This window comes from Paramacrobiotus metropolitanus, unplaced genomic scaffold, assembly GCF_019649055.1.
Source record: "Paramacrobiotus metropolitanus isolate TYO unplaced genomic scaffold, Prichtersi_v1.0 Parri_scaffold0000151, whole genome shotgun sequence".
NCBI classification, from domain to species: domain Eukaryota; kingdom Metazoa; phylum Tardigrada; class Eutardigrada; order Parachela; family Macrobiotidae; genus Paramacrobiotus; species Paramacrobiotus metropolitanus.
Window position 1 is genome coordinate 4,772 of NW_026570371.1, and position 19,768 is coordinate 24,539.

The 19,768-nt window shown below is 41.9% G+C and overlaps 2 protein-coding genes and 1 long non-coding RNA gene across 5 annotated transcripts; 2 read left to right on the forward strand and 1 right to left on the reverse strand.

Moving 5' to 3' along the window:
* Nucleotides 1–937: 937 nt before the first annotated feature.
* LOC129599650 (uncharacterized) lies at nt 938–2,119 on the forward strand. The gene has a single exon (XM_055497946.1). It carries the CDS (start codon nt 938–940, stop codon nt 2,117–2,119), a length of 1,182 nt encoding a protein of 393 aa, XP_055353921.1.
* Nucleotides 2,120–5,187: 3,068 nt separating this feature from the next.
* LOC129599648 (uncharacterized) lies at nt 5,188–18,484 on the reverse strand. Of its 3 annotated transcripts, none has more exons than XM_055497943.1 (4): nt 18,312–18,484; nt 9,274–9,677; nt 5,603–5,768; nt 5,188–5,531 (listed from the first exon to the last, which is right to left on the reverse strand). In XM_055497943.1, exons 2-4 carry the CDS (start codon nt 9,390–9,392, stop codon nt 5,478–5,480), a joined length of 339 nt encoding a protein of 112 aa, XP_055353918.1. In that variant the 5' UTR covers nt 9,393–9,677; nt 18,312–18,484; the 3' UTR covers nt 5,188–5,477. The 3 variants fall into 3 exon arrangements, with proteins under 3 accessions (XP_055353918.1, XP_055353919.1, XP_055353917.1); XM_055497944.1 differs by having other exon boundaries at nt 5,586–5,768; XM_055497942.1 differs by lacking the exon at nt 18,312–18,484 and adding an exon at nt 16,941–17,062 and having other exon boundaries at nt 5,586–5,768.
* On the forward strand, nt 15,330–16,568 carry LOC129599649 (uncharacterized). Its single transcript, XR_008691943.1, has 3 exons — nt 15,330–15,488; nt 15,571–15,630; nt 16,373–16,568. It is a non-coding gene; the product is annotated as an uncharacterized LOC129599649 (long non-coding RNA).
* Nucleotides 18,485–19,768: the final 1,284 nt, after the last annotated feature.

Sequence of the window (19,768 nt, forward strand, 5' to 3'; positions counted from 1 at the left end):
GAAGACCTCTCCAATTACATGGCAGTTCAGTATGATTCCGGCCAAGAAAATATGAACGGGGATCGGTTCAAGATCCAGAACGCGTTGGACAGTTTGGTCAAAGACGGAACCATCAGAACATGGAAGAAGGATGGAGTCGACCAATACGACTGGATCGCGAAAGCGTAAACGGAAGAACATGTGTGGGAGGAAGGTCCACCACACAAAAAGAAGAATCAGAATCAGAAAAGAGAAAGAAATGAGCAGACCGTAGTTCTCAAATTACTTTCGAACCACACTCTGCAAAAAGAGTTGAATTAGCGAAGGGGCTATTTTACTTAGCGAATGGGCTAAGATGAGAAAGGTCACCATACAGTTGAGAATGGTTCAGTTAAAGAAGGATGACAAAGGTCACCATGAAACAGCGAGAAAGTCTCAGCTCAGCACTGCATAGCCTAGTTACCATAGGCGTAAAAATAGGCGTTGAGAAGGGTAACGTAAAGGTCATAGCATTATAATGTTTGAGATTGCAGGCTGAGACATCAAAATGACTGAACGGAGCCAATCCAACCAGAACGCGGCGAAAAAAGGGACAGCGACCAGCTGTAAAAAAGGTCACGGGAGACCCTTTGACGAATTACAACGAGGACTGCCCGGACTGTAAACGAAACAACATCCTATCGAACGAACGTTTCCCATGCTGGACTTGCGTGGTGGCAGTACCGAACCAAGCAGTGGTGGTACCAGAAGAGGCGAGAAGGGGGGTAACCTCGATGTGTTCCGGCATTTGGTTACGGGAGACACATGGATGAAACTGTCACCAGAAGACCGGATGATTTTGGAAGATAAGTACAGAATGTGGGTCGGACGTAGACCGGGTTGGGATATCACCCTTGAACCTCCGAAAACACCAGAAGCGGATGCGTTCAGAAAGAAGTTTGAAGAAGACACGATGAGAATGGTACAGGAAAAGCGCGAGGCAGAGCGAAAGCGGCTAGAAGAAAAGGAAAAAGCTGCGGCAGAGAAGGGTTTAGCCGAAGCAGCTAAAGGTCACGCACCTACCCCATTCGCGATATTGAAGAAACAAGATGAAGGAGAAGCAGCTGTAATCAGACAGTCGCTGATACAGCAGATTGACATCATCTTGCAAGATCCTCTCGCGGTATCGAAAGAGGAATACAAAATCTTCCTGGATGAAAAGGTCAACCTGACGAAAGGAAATAGACCGTCCCAGGTTATCAAAATTGCGATCGAAGAACGAATCGACAGGATGAGAAATTTCCGAAAACGGGAGAAAGATGTGGTTGAGGCCCTTCGGAACTTCAAGAAAGAGGAGTTCAAACGCCCAAAATCACCTCAAAGAGATGATCGCAACCGCGGCTATGAAAGGTCGTCAGACCGCTCCCGAGAAAGGTCATGGGACAGACATCATAACGACCGATACAGTGGATACGCGAGAGATACGCGTACGTCGGAGCAAAAGAGAAGGGATGAAGAACGTATCCGACGTGAAAAAGAACAAAGAGAAAAGCGCCGCCAAGAAGAAGCGGAAGAAAAGCGCTTGGCGGAGGAATACAGGAAAATCAACGAAACCTGTAATAGGCAGCAGGAGAAGGAACGGGCTGCTAAGGAAACGCAAAATCGCGATTTACAGAATCGAGAAGGAAGAAGTGAAGGCTCGAGTAAATCAACATCCTCAAAGGGGCCATATGATCAAGAGTGGGTCCAGGATAACCTGAACATGGCTGATTATGAGTTTGGAGACAAATCCTACAACAGCAAAAGGTCATCCAGCTCAGAAAGCCACCGCACGCCTAAGAGCCCGCGCAGAATGCAGTCAGTAGTCCATTCTGTTTGTTCAACGTTCAAGTCAGCCGAGAAACAACCGGAAAAGCAATTGGACGAGGTCATGGAATGCAGCCCGTCATCCTCGAATGTCATTGAAGTTCACGGAGACGAGGATATGCGACCGTCAAGACGAAACATCATCTTCGATCTTGAGCATCAGCTTACAAGCGCGGAGATGGCGAGTAATGCACCGCCAGAATCAGATTCAGAGAAGGGCGACCAGAAAGGTCAATCAAAGGTCACCGCTCCGAGGAGACATTCCTCCAAACCATCGAGCTGGTATATGAAATGAACGACATCATGGAGCAAACGAACGAGATCTGCCGTTCGGTGGGCATCGCGCCAGATAATAAGGATGAATTCGACAAAGTTTATTGGCTTCTCATGAACTTGCGCCAGGTCATCAACGACTCGGGATACGCGAAAGAGTACGAGTATGGCCAATGGGAAGACCTGATCATTACGCAAGAATCGGCGAATCTTCATTACTTCCCGACGAGAGAATGCGGCCTTGTCAGTTTGATCGACCTGAGTCTCTTGGAAACACCGTTGGACACACCGGATCCAACAGGAATGACACAGTTCCAGTATAGAGACATCAAGGAAAGACGTCTGCACGTGGCACAATTTGTGTTACGCCATGTAAATCCGGCGTTGAGACTCCTCGCAGGAAGGGCTGCGTTAGGATTGTTGGTCAAACCAGATTCTCCGCCTGATCACCGCGCCACGATTCAGAAGATTTTGCAGCAAGGCTCGGCCATTATGAATCGCATCACCAGCTGCGAAAGAGCGCTCAAAGAGGTATAGAGATACCGCCAGCACTGACCGCGCAAGTTATAAAGCTGGGAATGCCTGTTAAGAACTTTAACTCCTCGGAAACGGCCAAGAGGCAGCTGAAGGACGTCCAGAGAGCAATGAATTTCGACGAAAGTCTGAGACGTCAAGCGAAAATGCATGCCCACCGATGTGCGGAAAGAATCAGAATCACGATGGGTACGAGATTCATCCAGCCATCCGACTTCGTCTATGATTTCATCCAAGAAATCAGTGTAAATAGAAGCAGCTACCGTCCAGAGCTTGCGAGACAGCCGCAGGAAAATGAAATGAAACGAAGAGGACGAAGAAACCAACAGCTGCATTTGGACTATGTCGAATTGTGCAAAAGGTCACGGGATAATCCATACGATGAAGGATTAAAAGCGCGAATGGTCGACGCTCGAGATCATCTGATCCGTATTCAGCGCAGACGTGACCGAAATCGGCACAGTGGTGCTAGCAGCCGGAGCGAAGGAGACGAGCTGCCTGAGAGGGAAAAGGAACCTCGGGATCGAACGTCTGATCAGAACGAAAAACAAAGACGTTTCGATCGGAACCGCGACAATGGTTCAAATGATCAGTGATGACCTTTAGGGCATCGCTGATGTGCTAGTTACGGCCACCAGTCGGCAGCACGAGAATGGTAGTGAAGGTATAGTATTAGGGCGAAGGAGACGTAACTTTTTGAACTGTCATACCGTTCGTGTTTTGTTGTTTTCAGAATTTTGTTGCAGGGGATCAAGGTGATCTGCAGTATGGGGAGTTACGGAGGTCATCCGGCCCTCGAAGCAGGAAGAGTAACGGCGTTAACCGGCCTTCCTCATTACATTTAAACGTCACTTCTAGAGTGTAGTTGCGGCCTACTTAGTCGGCACACTCTTAAGGAATGTCAGAAGCCACAAGGGTGAAAAGAGAAAGAGTTCAAGAAAATAGGGTAAAACTTTCAGATGTTGAGGTTACGGCGATAACCGGCCTCAGAAGAAGAGGAGTTACGGCGTTAACCGGCCCTCGAACCTGGTGAGGAAAAGAAGGAAAGTGCGCGTCAATTAGCGCTAAAAGAAAGGAAAGGATGTGCGACAGAAGAAAATGGTTGAAAAGATGGATGACCTTTATCAGGGAGGCAAGCAGAATTGCTTGAAAGCCAAAAATCGGCTAAGTCCCTCCATGACCTTTAATATGGAACTTATGACAGAAATGGATGACCTTTTGGGTTCGTCACCTCCCAATTGAGTCGCACATCAGACGAGAAAGGATGACCTTTGAGAACTTCACTGCTCAAGAGAGTCATCAAGAAAAAGAGAATGACCTTACCAGGGAGGAAGCATTAAGCTTGTCTTTCAAGACGTCCCTCCATGTCCAAGAGGAAGAATCTCATTTTGACAGAAGTCGTACTTTGATACGCAACTAATCCAAAGATGAAGCATCAGTATTCCAAAGTCGTACTTTGATACGCAACTAATCCAAAGATGAAGCATCAGTATTCAAAAGTCGTACTTGATACGCACCTATTCCTACAAGCGGATCTCATTTGTGATTAAAAAGATTGCTCAAAAGAGCGGAATGGATCAAAGCGGATTACGGTTGACAGGACCCAGTGACCTTTACGAGTCGGAGGATCCTAGTCGTTTTGATTATGAATTCTGTTGATATTTTGTACTGTTTTACTTTTGTTTCGAGATCTCTTTATTCACACATGTAATTGGAATTTGTGATGTTAAAAGGAGATAAAATCTCGATGTTTTATTATGCGCACAGACGAGCCGTCAAGGATCCCAAGGAATTGGACGTGGATTATGCTTCGACGGAGCTCAGCCTCCCTCCCAGAGGCATGTGAGCGCAGGCGTACATGCGTACACCCTCGCTTTGGCAGTCTGTTGTGTTTTGTTGCACGCCCGCCTACGCGTGGCGAAAGCATAGTGTTCTGCGCGCACCCGCATCATGTGGCGGCTACGTGCGCACTTTTCACGCTTGCTGCAGTCAGCAATGCGGAGTTGTCCACGAGGAAATTCTATCGAATTTAGTCTGGTTATAAATTTCTAGCAATCACGCCGTTTCTCGCTTTCTGTAGCGTAGGCGTATTTATAGCATTGCTAGTCTTTTTGGTAGGCAGAATTCCGTCAATTCTGTTCCTACGCGTGAACCTTCATCAGGTCCACGCTCATAAGGTGAATGCTATAAAGAGGATCCCCCTGTGCTATAGGTCACATTCAAGTCACAGGGCACTGGGCGGTCACATTCAACTTTTAAGAGCAGCACCTGGACCTTGCTCAGATTGTTACAAAGAATCACGAAATTTTGTGATTGTTTGCTAGTCTGATTGAACGAATGTATGACGAGCGGCATTGTGCGTGCAGCCAATCACTCACTCCTGCAAACAATCTGCAACCGCCCACAATCCTGCAATTCGCAAAAGAATCGACGACTGTAACGGACTATTACCGTGTGGTGATTAAAACGATTGTATAACATTTCACAGCCGGACATTTCATGACGTGGCATTTCAAGGCGTAACACTTCACAACCCGTGCTTTCGTAACCGCAAGATTTCATGGCCACAACATTTCAAAATCACCGGAACGCTTCGAAGCTGAAACTTGTATTCCAAAATTAAGAAACTTAATACTTGTACATAAGAACGCATAAATAAAATTAGTTTTTGAATTCTGCTAGAAAACACTGAAACAGTAGAGAAATCCGCAATTCCGGAATGACGTAGCATATCTTTCAGTGACATTCCAGGAAGTAGTAAATCGATGAATAAATAATCAAGATAGCCACGTATGCCACCCCGATTATTAAAGTCCAGCATTTCCCCTTTCCCCAGATTCTTCTTTCTATATCCGTATAATCGTCGCTGACGTACTGGTTCCACACACATTTAGCCAGAACTGCATACAAAATCTGATTAAAAAAGGCATCAGTATTTTACCTAAAATAGTTACCCATAACTTATGGGTACCAAAAAGTAAGGGGAAGACTCCCCAGTAGAGACCAAGCAGGTTCCAAAAGAGCAAGTCGCCATGGCAGTGCTTGGACTGTGACACTGAATTTGAGTTGTGTTTTGGAGCATCTTCGCCATCGCCGGTAAGACGGCCACTTTTTTTGGCAGTCCAGGCTCCAGAGCCCTGGAAAGAATTCATTTTAAAACAGCCAACCAACCCATGTTCACATCATATTTTTGAAATTCTGAGATGGACATCAAAAATTTTGAAATCTACTTCAAATTGAAAGAAATTAGCCGGAAACGTTTCCGACCGATAACTTGTCGCGATCGTACAACTGCTACAAAAACTATGTACTCTAAATTTAGCCGGCAACGGCGTCCCCATCTTATTCAAATTCCAACTCCAACAGCACATGTTATTAGTTTTGTGATAGATACAGAAACCGACAGTTATGCATAGTGGTAGTAACACTCGATGTAAAGATAACTTCAGCGCTTGTTAGTTTGCTCGCTTGTTGTCTAATCTAGGCATTTGCTTGTTGTCGACTCTAGATATTTGCTGTTGGCCTGTTGCAAACGTAATGTTATTCTGAATTTAGGCAGATTATTTCATTAGTTTTCAGTTTTTGGCGCAACCGGATGAGCCAACTGCAACACCGTCAACGGTGAAGCTCAACATTTGAAGCTGCCGTATATCCTTTTCTTCACCACTGGCAGTTCTGTTTTTGTGAAAACGAGTAAAGAATGTTTGCGTTCTGCAAACAAAGATAATTTACAGTAAATATATTGGACTGTATTAATGTTCTTCAAGAGAAATCCAGCACGATACGACGCGCGTTACCAGAATCGGGTAGTTTGCTGTGCGCCCAATATCCGTCCCTATCGCCAATGTACTTCGCGCCCGGTTACCGGGCGCACAGCCAACTGCATCGCACTCAGATTATCAAAAAAAAGGAAAAATGTTAAAAAAACCAAAAAGTTTTAAGAGGTCAATCAATACCTTAGCATGACTTTCTGCAAAATCTGGAAGTGCCGCACAATTATTTTTATGCACATCTTATTTTTGAAATGCTTAATCGGGGCTTGAGGATGCACCGTGCCTCTCGATTAATCAAATGTGAAGAAACTCTTTACCACGGCATGGTAGAGTGTTCAATGAAGTTTGTAATAATATTCGTAATTATTATAATGGTGTACCTGACCTGTTTAATAAATAATAATAAATAAAAGTAATATCACCGGTCAAGTTTAAAAGGTTTCAGTAATGCGCCAGAAGTATTGATTTACTATCTATCAGCCAATTGCATCATTTTAGTTAGTTAAAAAATAAATAGCTACATGGCGCCGCGGCAGGCATGCCAACCCACGGTGCATGCAGTGACGCGATGCATTGCGGCAACAGCAACCTGAATGAAATACAGGTCAGCGATCGATGTAACAGTGAAAAGCTAAAATAGGTTTGATAAGGCTTGAGCCACTTCCGATGTAGACTGCACTATACTCTGTAGTTTTTAATAATTTGTGTTTGTCACCTCGACGTACCTTAGGAATGGAATACAATCCAGAAACAGTTTGTTCTTAAAAATGTCGGTGCATTTTGATTCCTCTGCTGGAGTTTCGTCTTCTAGCAGCCCCACTCCAAGTATGGAAATTAAAGCCACCACTAGCAGACAAAGCGACACCGGCTTTCTAAAGGGACATATGTGGCAGTTAACAGTCATTAGCAGCTTAGCACTATTTCCGAATACAGGGCGTGGAGTAGGCAGCGCACAGAATGACAGCGAACAGATAGCGGCCAACAGATTTTCAATTAAATCATTCCTTGATCACGGAGATCGTTGCTTGAAGAAGGTTGTATGTAACGTATAAAATCTGTCACGTTACGTAAAAGGTCCATCAGCTTACTAATACAATATTCAGGCAGTGTTTCAGTACCCATGTGGAAAATACAATGGACTTCATATACCGGCAGGAAGGTGGCTGCGAGTTCATTGGACAGGCATCATCCACCCCCCCATGCTCCTACCGGCTACAAGCTCTATTACGCAACTCGATAATCTTAACGCTTCCATTGATAAAATTTAATACCGTAATTACTGAATTACGGCAGAGCCCTGGGTCATAAATATTTACTACAGCGCCTTATGGAGGGGCTCCAGTTACTGGCCGGAACTCATATTGCGGGGGGTGCTTCTACGTCTTTCTCGAACTAGCATCTTGGCATGGCCTAATAAATCTGAGGCACATAAAAATCGTAGCTGAGCACTTTCATCGGGAAAAATGCTCGAAAATACAACAACCGTAGTACGACTGCTGGAATTCGTTTTGCCAGATTCTACACGGGTACAGGCATCGAAATTTAAAGTGTGCTTTAAATACTGTTAATAATCTTTATAACAGCTTATTGCATTTTAAGGTAGATGCGAGTTCACTGAACCTGCATCATCCATCCACCCACCTTCCTGCCGGTTACACACTCTATTACGCAACCGATTGTGTTCTTGTGTTCACACTAAACACACTTACACTAATCGACTGGTAAACCGTAATTATTGAATTACGGCATAAGCCCTGGGTCATACAATATTAATTTATAACGTACGTCTCATGGAGCGGGGGCTCCAGTTACCGGCAGGGGCTCGAAAGTAGCTTCGAGGCAACTATTTTCCTGGGAACTGGTTTCCGATTTACTATATTTCGGATTTCTAGGATTGGTTGTTACAGCTTTCGTAAACTTCGTATAAAACTTTCAAAATAAATAAATAAAAATATTGTAGACTTCAATGGTAAGAATGAGCAATTTTGTAACTTGCCCAACTTGCGCGGCAAGCATTTCTGTATATTATGCATTAACCAAGCCGTTTACGATACAAGTCGGTTAACGCAACCGCAAAGTGCGGCTGTGTGTTAAATTATATAATAATTGTTATAGTTATAGTACTGTGCAACCTGTGTGCTACGATAATTAAAAGATTTACCGTACAAGCATCAAATATTTAATTTTTAGCTGTAATGTACTCGTAATCTTTTAATAATTCAAAGGACAGAAATCGAATTTAGGTTTTGTTTAATTCTGACAATTGCTTGCCTGTTGTCACGAGGGTTTTCACATTTTTTTATAAAAACACTTTTTCGTTTTTTCAAATCCCTTATACACAAAAGGGGGTGTGGCCTTCGTGTTTCCGCTATTTTTTATAGCAACTATACTATACCAATCTTTAACATCTCTTCTACTCGTATATATCATTGGATTTCATCTATGTAGATGGGAAAATGCGAAAAAAGTTTCCGAATCACATTGTTTTAAATTTTTTACATACACTAAATGAGGGATATCTCATGATCAATAAATTTATTTAGCATAGGGCACTCCGGCACTGATACTTCAGCTTTCGAACATTAAGCAAAGGATGTGTGCTGTTCGAGTACTGTAATATTAAACAGGTACCCAAGTTACCCGTCTGCGAATACGTCCGCGAATACCAGCCCGTAATGAAGCTGAGACTTGACATACAATACTCATGTTTACGGAGTAAAATTTAATCTTTCGCAGTAATTACAGTATTAATTTTAGACTGGAGGCATTCAGCCGTCTTTTTGGTCGAATCAAGAATTTTTTAACGTGACTACCACGAGTACACTGTAAATTGTTCGCCTCATCTAAAATCAGTCCGTACTTCCCGTACCGGAAGCGGATGCTCGCGGTCAGGCTGGCGGCGATGGTGCTGACCACCAGCTGGACCACGCCCACGGCGATGAAGAAATCGGTGAGGGGCTGGTACAGGCAGATGTCGGCGTGGCGCATGATGAATTGTGGGGTGTATAAGTATAAGAAGGGACGTTGGCCCAGCCGCAGGAGGTGGATGATGTTGAGGGCAAAGAGGGCACCGGCGCCCAGGGCGCTGAGAACAAATGAGGACGATGTAGGCGGTGGGGAGTGCGGGGCGCCAGTGGTTCTGCTTGCTGTCCTGACTGAGAGCGGGGAGGTGGAGGAAGTGCGATTTGCGCAGCCGGAGCCCGGTGACCCCCGTGGCCAGGAAGAGCAGGCCCACCCAGACGCTGAAGGACAGCAGGAAGTGGCGCATTTCCGCTGGAAATGCAGCAGAATGATGCCGGTAAGTATGTTGAAAGAAGGTATTAGTATACCGGCACGTTTGCAACTCTGATCTTCGTTATTCAAGAATGTACCCTGATCCCGTTTTTAAGCTCCTTAACTTTGAAGAATTACCCAACTTTCGCACGGCGTTTTCTTTCCAGAATAAACTGTACATTTGCCGCTTGAAGGTTATAAGATCTCAAAAGTGTATGTAGTGTTGCCGTTTTGACTTTTCGTGAGTTTTCGTATCGTTTTCGTGCGACCTCCAGATGAAACGGACTTCTTGTATAATTATTAAAAAATGGTTTTCGTATTTGCGCCGCTTTTTCCAAAACCAAAATTTTACGAGAAGTCCGACCGTTGGGTCGTGAGATAAGATAAGTAACGAAAAGTCAAAACCGCAACACTACAAAAGTGGTACTGAATGGAAACGGACCTTACCGGGCGACTTGTCAGATAGTTATGTGTTTATTCATTCTGCTAAAAAAAGTCGTAAGAAAAATCCGTTCGCCTTCGCAGTTCGCACATGCTAGTTTATAGACAAGTTATAATACGAGTATTTCAGCCCTTTTTTAAAATCTGGGGCGAATACCGTATACTGTATGTAGTTTTAATTTTCTACCAGCGTAGGATGATTGCAATGCTCACCGTCAACACTGGCTGCAAAAAAAACTGGAGACATGGAAATAATATTAATGTTATATGACAATATAGCGTTTCCCTCAACATATTAATATGTAATTTGTAATAATAATAATAATGGAGTTTATTGTCCTTGCACGGAGCAGGCACGAGTACATTAAAGGCAACAGCGAACGTTAGTAGTTAGTACTTCTAAAATCGGTGTCAGTTGGCAAATATAAATTTCTTTGCTTTTTAACTACGGCGTTTATTAGGGAAAAATTTTGCAGACTTCAACCTACCCACCGGCGATAGCGCTATACAAGTGGGTGGGTATGCGTTAACACCATATTTTGAAGTTTATTATATGTTTCTGTTGCAGCGTTTGGAGTACACGTTATTGGGAGTGAACGCATGACTGGAAAGGGGCTCAAAAAGGGATCGATAACCCAATTACCTATATACATTCAAGCCTGTTGACAAATTGAGTATTCGCAATTACAGCGAACATCACAAATTGAAGGGTTACTCTTAAATCCATACTACGGCGTTACGCCGCATTGCTTAAATACGTAACATGCATTTGGCTGGCTAGTGACATGGCGTACGCCAGATATGTGAATGGGAATAATTGTAATTGCTTGGCGGAAGGAGGGTCTTAAAAACGGTCGGTGCAGTAAGGGAAAATCTAACTGCGTAGCGCAGTTAGGCATTGCGATAAGCGCAGTACAGTGGCCACCAATCAAGCGCCAACTTCACGTTAAAATCGATGTATCTGTACCTTTACATACTAATTTGTCGACAGGCTTGTACAATACATATTAAGGTTGTGCTCGGTTCACTGGCGCATATATTATGCCTGATTAAATCAATCCGGGCTGCTGTCACCGGAAGTCGGCGCCCGGATGTGTGGATATACCGATATAGTGATCTGAAAACGAGATAGGTAATTCTGCTGTCAGCCCCGGCGCGCAAACCTCACGAGCGCTTCAACGAATTATATAATAGGGTTATTGCCTCCGATGCAATAACCCTTTATGTTTATCGATTGGATGCGTTTGTATATCGATTGACTGCGATTGCCTTGCTTTCCAACTGCGAAACGTCTGGATGTGAAGTTAAGGTCACACCGCGTAAATTTAACCGAACCGGCGATCTGTGAGAAAAAGCTTCTTGCAAACAATTTGCAGCGATACGTTCATTTTCTGATAATATAACTATTACGGCAAATTGAAATTTCAAAGTGATTGAGCGCTTTGTTGTGCCCAAACAGCCAGTTAAATCCTGTCATCCTAAAACTTTGCGGAAACGCGCAGATGCAGTAATTACGAGGATGATTTTAAAATTAAAGTCTTTGTCAAAAATATTTCACACAAATTCCAAAGTAGATTTTAAAATTCTGAAATTTATTTTAAATTCGGAAAAAATGTCGTAAGTCTCATTTCGGTTCAGATTCGACTTTGTAGCTATATGGCTTAATTCCAGTCAATAGCAGCTTCAAGAAGGTCAAATAAGGTTACTACCGTGACCTAATTTTTGGTGTCCGACTGTGCTTTGGGAATATTTTCAATCGCCGTTTTATGACAATTGGATGTTACGCACACATGCGCACAAAGCACTCTGGTATAAGCCATAAAGCTAAAAAATGCCTGAGAACGCGCGAAAGCGAAATTCTCCATGGATGTATACGAAACGAATTATTTTCCTTAAGAGTTATTAGCGCAACTGCAAAAAAAAATTCGATTGAATAACAGAAAAATAATAATGAAAATATATTTAAAATACAAACAATGAATTTTGGAAAATATCAAATGGAGTTAAAAAACCATTACGCAAAAGAAATGTGAAGTAGTAACCCAGTTAACTGTAATAATAAAAAAAGAGAATACATGCGCCGCAGATGGACTAATAAAATATGTGTTTAAACAAATGCATAAGAATGATTGCGAGTACAATATGTGTACGCAAACTGCGCAGGGATTACAGTGAAACTGCAATGTGTTAAGTGCAGCCACAATTCCCTTCAGAAAAAGCCATATGGATGAGAGCGCGCTTATAACCGGCAGGAAAGTGGATGTGGCTTCATTGAACATCCTCGATCCACTCATTCGCCTTCCTGTCGCACACACTATCACGCAACCCGATGGTCACGAGGCTTCCGCTGATCGATTGGTATACCGTAATTATCAAATTACGGTAAAACCTCGGGGTCATAAGTACCGGCATTTAGAACGTCGTATGGAAAGGGCTCTAGTTACTGGCATGGGTTTATATTACGGGTAACCTTGCTACAGATTTTTTGAACCGGCATTCTTGGAAATGGGCTAATGAATCGGAAACAGGCAAATATCGCGTAGCTGAGCGCTCTTACCGGCAAAAGTGTTTGAAAATACAGCAGTTGTAGCGCGGTTGTTGCAATTTTTTGTCATATTGTACTCCTGTCTGTACAGGAGTACAGGAATTTTTGTCATATTTGTACTACTGTTTGTACTGTACTGTCTGTTGACTTGGTTACCGGAACAGGAAAGTGATCAAATGTTGCTTAAATGAAAAGAAAACGTGACCAATTGTTCATTACTGTCGAAGTACTTATCTTAAAAATGGAGATTGTTCTAGCAAAAGTTTAGCCTTTGCTCCGTCTGGTCTTCAAAGTACCCAACCGGACAACCGCTGGACACCGAAAGCCGTTCAACACCTGAATTCCGGTGCCAAACGGCTTTCCAGTTGGGCATACAATTTTTTAAGCATTTCGCCTCCTAGTTCTTCCTGTTCCCAATCTTATGAACACGATTTAATCGATCCAGGTGGCTGCTGTCACCGTAAACCGGAGCTCAGATTTGTGGATGTACTGTATTAATCTGAAAATGAGATGGCTTATAAGGGTTAGGTTCGACTTTGTAGTCATGTGGCTTTCACAGTTTACTACGTGGTTCAAAGAGGATTTATACCGTGACTTAATTAAATTTTGTGATGCCCGACAATGCTTTGGATGCATTTTCAACCGCCGTGATTCAGCAACCGCAGGTTACACATCTGTATAACACGTTTTGGGATACAGTGAAACTCCTCTTAACAATCACCTTCCTATATCATTCACCACTTTACTGCATGCATGAGGCTGAGAACCAAACTGTCCGGTATACTATAACACAGGGGCAGTTCTCTGTATAACATTCACCCCCTTTCGGCTTACAGCTATAACATACACCTTTTATGGAACCGGTAACAGTTTTACCGGCTTACTTATTCAACCCCTGCGTAACATACGGTTGGCTAGGCTGGTGAAAAACCATTTCGGTGTCTCTAAAAGAAAGTTCCGGCTTCTGTTTTTAATGTGTTTAGTACCGGATCTTCCAACTCCATGCATACAAAAGGGCAGCAAAACCAACATTTATACCGAATAATGTCCATACCCCGATATTTTGTTAATGTTTTGGTTGAGTAACACCCTCCGGCCGCTCTGCCCCTAAGCCCTTGAGGGCAGTGCCCCTGGGGGCAGTGCTTCTATATAACATACACCCCTCTGTAACATTCAGAAAGCCTGGAACGGAGGGTGTATGTTGTAGAGAAGTTTCACTGTATTATACAAGTATATAACATAAAGCTAACAAATGTCTGAGAACGCGCGAAAGCGAAATTCTCCATGGATACATACGAAATGAACCGTTTTCATTACGAGTTATAGCGCAACCGTAAAAAGTCCGAATGAATAACAGAAAAATAACAATAAAAACAATATACAACCAACGAAAATTTTAGGAAAATATAAAATGGAGTTAAAAAACCATTACATAAAGATAATTATGTGAAATAGTAATCAACGTAATTACAATAAAAAAAAATACCGTAGATGCGCCACAAATGGAATAATAAAATACTGTACATGCAAGGAAATACTGTACATGCGCCGCAAATGGAATAATAAAATGTGTGTTCACAATCAAATGCATAACAATTACTATAGTATGTGTATGCAAACTCCGCAGCGATTCTAGAAATACGATAAAACCGGAATTAAACGCGCTGGGTCTGGGTTTTCGAGACCCTCGTCAAAAAGTTTGTTATAAACTGTATCAACATACCTCAAATGTTAAGCCGTTTATCATAAAATGTGCCGACGGCATGATTTTGGCAGCAGATCTTATGTAATAATTTATATCAATATGAAAACGTATCGAAGTTACAAAACTTATTCGAAACTCGTATCCGCGTCTTCGCAACAGTTTAACCAAAACGTTAAACAGAAGCAAACGTAATACAAGAAGAACAAAAGCTTTGTCGGTCGACCGACACGTAAACAATATCTCGCTCAGCAAGAAACAATTCCAGAAAAGTAAAAAAATAAACCAGCCAAATTCCAAAATCCACCACTATGAATCAATTCGTAGTGCCCCCTGTTAATTGCCAACAGTCCCGACGCCGTCGCGGTTCTGATTTATTGCGAATAACAATGTAAGATATTGCATCTAAAGCGAAAGCTTTGTCGGCCGGCCGACATTGATCGCCTCGCCACGTAATCTAAAAAGCGATTTTGATCCACGTGTCGCCGTTATAGAGCATCAAAGCTTTTCTGCAGAACCTTGTTATCAAAGGCATAGTTTCTGTGCAGGCACATGATCGGTCGACCGACAATAATTATCCTCAAAAGCAAAGTCGCGAAAACGAAAAGGAAAAAATCGCAAAAAGGAAACAAAAGTTTTCGAAACAAAACAAACTGCTCCAATTTACTTAGTTGGAGGCAAAACATCAACGACAAAATTTTGAGTAATACCTGACGCTGCCCGCGCGGTGGCTGCATTACCTTTGCTGCCGACTACGCTCACTATAGGCTACTTTCATGCTGCTTCTGATTAGCTGTATAGCAGTTCAGTGCTCACCGCAAGTCCACGTTCAGCGCCGTTGCGCCCAAGCTGATTTTGACAGCCAGTTTTGGTAACGGCAATTCTCGACTTTTTTATAACTGTGCTTTTGAAATGGTTTCTGCTATTTTTTTGAATCTTTAAAGTTTTTTTGTTTTATGGCTCTCGATAGCCAAATTTTATTTAAAACATTTAAAAAAACACTGCTAGTGTTGATATTTATGCGTGGCACTGTCACGCACGGCATGCTTTTGAGAAAAAGTGCAACATTCGACGCAGTCTGCAGTGATGCGAGGACCCACAGCAATTTTGGACCAGTACGAAGGTAAGAGCTTATCGAACAGTTTACAGTTTAAACGTCATAAAGATAGCACTTGTTGAATTATTGTGTGCGTTTTTATTTCTAGATCCTTAGGAGGCGCTGTTCGATGGACAAATGTGCATGAAGACATGCAGTAAAGCAAAAGGTAATCCGATTGTGTAGTAGAGCGCTATTTTTAGCTACAAAACGATAAAACGAATTTCTACTTAAGGGGAATTTTAGTACTTTTTGTTACCTTAAACTTAAGAAGCGAGCAGAAACTACATTTTTCTCTAAAGAAGTTTTCTTCAAGTATTTTAAAATGCATCACGGACAAGTTCAACGTATTAAAATTTGAGTTGATTTAAGTCTATTTTATCGCTTATTAGCATGTCGACATGCCTTATTCAAAAGTTGCAGTCAGTGCGTAATTGGTGGTGCGTATATGAAGTGTCCATAACTTGTTTTTGCCATTTTTCTGATTTTTTTTTAAATAGTAAATTTTTAAAAAATAATAAATAATGAATTTAATGCGTTTTGCTGCACTGTGTTGACCATTGCAGTTGGCTCATACAAACAATATAGAATGTTTATGTCAGAGTGTCGATTTTTCCATTCGCCTTATTTTATTGGCCAAATGCTCCGTTGACAAAAGCAATAATTCCTAATTTAAGATTTTTTGTTTGACAACTGCATGTGGACATGCACAACAATTTTATTGCTAGTGTATTAAAAGTCCTAACACACAGCGCTTTTCTATAACGGATGACCGTTCTTGAATGCAGTAAATCTGAATGCAGCGTCTGTTGCGTTCAAGTAAAACTTGAGTGCAATTGTTGTGCATCTGAAAATATCATGTTGTAAGTAAGTTTACCATGCTGATGGTTCAAAATTTAAATGTTTTGCAGGGGAGATGAAGTATTGCTCTCCAGGCCCTTTGCCAGACGCGAAATTAACCGGGAAGTGCGTGGATGTCGATATCCATGATTGTCCTTGCCATCGTGGCGATAATTAATTTCTTATGCATTTAGTAGTCGCTAATGCTATCCATGCTGGCTCTTTTGCAGTTTCTATTGCTCTTGTCAGTTTTCCGTTTATGCTTCTGGCGCATTATCCAAATCGATTTTTTTACTTAATTATGTTGGTGTTTTCATGAGAAAGTATGTCTCGGATGTTGGTTTTTTTGTGCAAAACTAGTTATGTGGTATATTGCAAAATAAATACAAAATGATCTCTGATATCCATATCTAAATGTTTCATATTCGTAAGTATTATAAAACAAAGAGATGGTCTGTTATATCTAAGCTTAATTCAAAAGTTGTTATTAAACTATATGATATTTCTGACGAGGGAGAGCTTCGGAAGGGGCGTTTATTAAGGGGGGCGTCTAATATTCCAAATGGATAACGCGCCCTGAAACTTCAGCTTTAACGACAATAATATTATAAATATCGAAGCATTGGTGTGTGTACTCACTGTACTGTGTAGTATGTGCCTTGATAATCAATACGATGATTGGGTTAATGTCCATCCTTCATACGTGGTAGTTTGCTAACATTGCAGCACAAAGGACTAACAAAGCGGACGCGCCAAAATTTATTAGGCGCCCGGGGGCCGGGGCAACAATTGGGGGGTGGGGGGGCGCTTTATTATTTCGTGACCCGTCGGAGGAGCGTTTAAAACCGCACGGGGTGTTAATTTCGGGGGAGCGTTGAAATCGGGTTTTACGGTATTTGTACGTATTGAATGTTCAACAGAAATTCCCTTTAGAAGCAGCCATATGGATGAGAGCGCGCATTTACCGGCAAGAAGGTGGATGCGACTTCATTGAACATCCTTGGTCCACGTTATGCACCTTCTTGCCGGTTACATGCGCTTTCACGCAACCTGATGGTTCACTTAAGGCTTCCATTGATCAGCTGGTACATATACGGTATACCGTAATTACCGAATTACGGTATAAGCTTTGGGTCATAAGTACATGGGTCATGGAATGGTCTCCAGTTACTAGCACTGGCTTATATTGCGGGGGATGCCCTTTAGTATATATTTTTCAAACTGGCATTCTTGGCATGGACTAATCAATCTGAAACAGGTACATAAATATCGTAGCTGAGCAATTATACCGGCAAAAGTGTTTGAAAACATAACAATTGTAGCACGGCTACAATTGTTATGTTTTGGCTACAATATTTTGTAGCCAAAACATAACAATTGTTTTGGCTACAATATTTTGTAGCCAAAAGAATTGCATATGTAGGCGTGAAATCCGTTTGCGTGCGCAACTTCCGGTTGCAGAGTTATCAGGGTAGCAAAATTCTAAAAAGTTTGAATACATTCAGGTGTACCAAAAGTCTCCTTATGGACCGTTATCCTTCAGATTTTGAAGGAAGTGCACATAACGATTAAGATCGTTCTTACACCAATCCAGACTTCCAATGATTTTTTTCGAATTTTAAACTGAAAAATTTATAATTCAAATTCATTTTAAGATTTGAAGAACATGCCAGAATATTAGATCGGTGTGAAAACTAGCTACCTTCATCGTTATGTGCATTTAAGTGCAAAATTTGAAGGAGATCGGTCCATAAGGAGACTTCTGGTACACCTGGATGTATCGTATTCAAATTTTTTGCATTTTGTTACCCTGATAACTCCAGCAATCGGATGTTGCGCGCGAAAACGGTTTTCACGCCTACTTAAACAAACCATTTGGCTGCAAAATAACGTAAAGTAATGCAAAAACAAGTGCGCAACAGCGAAAGTTACTGTGGATCTACACGAATTTGGTCATATGTACCAAATCTCTTAAAACATTATTTGGCAACGGCCAAAGAAACGGCTTACATCTGGGCTGACGGCCGGTTAATCCAACGCGGCTGGACGTTGCAGCGGGCTAGAGCGGCGTTTTAAACATTCATGTTTTAATTTAAAATTCGGAAGTGCTATGCACAAGAAAATTCCCTGGAGCAGTGGAATATGTATCATTCCAATTGGAATAACAGATAATAAGTACAGTAATGAAATTGTGCAGGTAATGCTAGTGTGCGAAATATTATTGTAAACTGTTCCGCTCACTAGCATTATCTATACTGGTCCAGTTTCATTATCTCCACTGGCATTATCTCCACAATTTAAGCTGGGCGGGCAAGTATCTGCAGTTAAGTATAATTTTGTGGTGTTGTGCGTTTGGCAGTGCGTTGACAGTGTTTTCCTTTTGAAATGACTGCTTTATAGTTTGTGTTACTTAACTACTTAAGGGAAGTGGCCCGGTACATGGTTCCTAATTCGTGTACATGCACGAGAACTTTCGCTATCGCGCGCTCCCCAACACATTTTTGTTCCAGTTTATGACATTTGTAGCCAGAAGATTTCTACAGTATACACTGGCGTGAAAACCGTTTGTGCGCGCAACATCCGGTTCGCGAGTTATGGCTGCTCCAAAATTCCAAAAAATTTAAATGCGTTCAGGTGTAAGAAAAGTCTCATTATAGACCGATCTCTCAAATTTTGCACGTAAACGCACATAACCATGAAGATCGTTTTTACGCCGATCCATTTTTAAATTTGAAAATGAATTGTAATATGTTTGAAATTCGTTTTAAAATTTGAAAAACATGCTAAAACAATGGGTCGGGGTAAAAACGTTGTTCGTGGTTATAGCATTTACGTGCAAAATTTGAATGAGATCATTCAGATCAATCCATAATGAGACTTTTGGTACACCTGAATGCATTTTAACTTTTTGGAATTTTCTAACAGCCATAACTCCCGAATCGGATGTTGAGCGCGCAAACGGTTTTCCTCGCCAGTGTATGCAAATCTTCTGGCTGTCGAATGTCATAAACCGAACAAAATGTGTTTGGTAGTGCGCGAAAGCGTAAGTTTTCGTGCATGTACGTGAATATGGTGCCATGTGCCGGACCACTTCCCTTAAACCGATATAGTATTTTCTCAGTCAGCGACGAAAATTTAAAGGCGAAGCCCCGAGTATATAGGTTACATCCGACGCAGCTGCACATTATACTCCGCCGTCAATCACAGCTAAAGTTTTCAATGTGTTAAAGCGTGAGTTACTTGTTTTAAGGTTTACAGATATTATATAGTAATAATTCTTTGCAACTGGAATGTTTAAATAATAACTTTGTGGTAATAGCAATAACTTTTGTGGGTATCGAACGAGAAAGTATCTAATTTTTCAACAGAGACATGTGTTTCCATTGCCAAAAAAAGTGAACCGCTGCTAAAGAAAACAAAATAGCAGCGAAATGGATAAATTTTGGCTGGAACCAATCCGTGGTATG

Bases quoted from the DNA above. Each gene is read 5' to 3' on its own strand.
- LOC129599650 (XM_055497946.1), top strand. From the start codon at position 938: ATGGTACAGGAAAAGCGCGAGGCAGAGCGAAAGCGGCTAGAAGAAAAG.
- LOC129599648 (XM_055497942.1), bottom strand. From the start codon at position 16,995: ATGGACATTAACCCAATCATCGTATTGATTATCAAGGCACATACTACA. The intron at 9,678-16,940 runs GTGAGTACACAC...CTGCATTTCCAG, and splicing joins GGCACATACTACACAGTACA to CGGAAATGCGCCACTTCCTG. The intron at 5,769-9,273 runs GTACGGGAAGTA...AATTCTTTCCAG, and splicing joins ACCGCGAGCATCCGCTTCCG to GGCTCTGGAGCCTGGACTGC.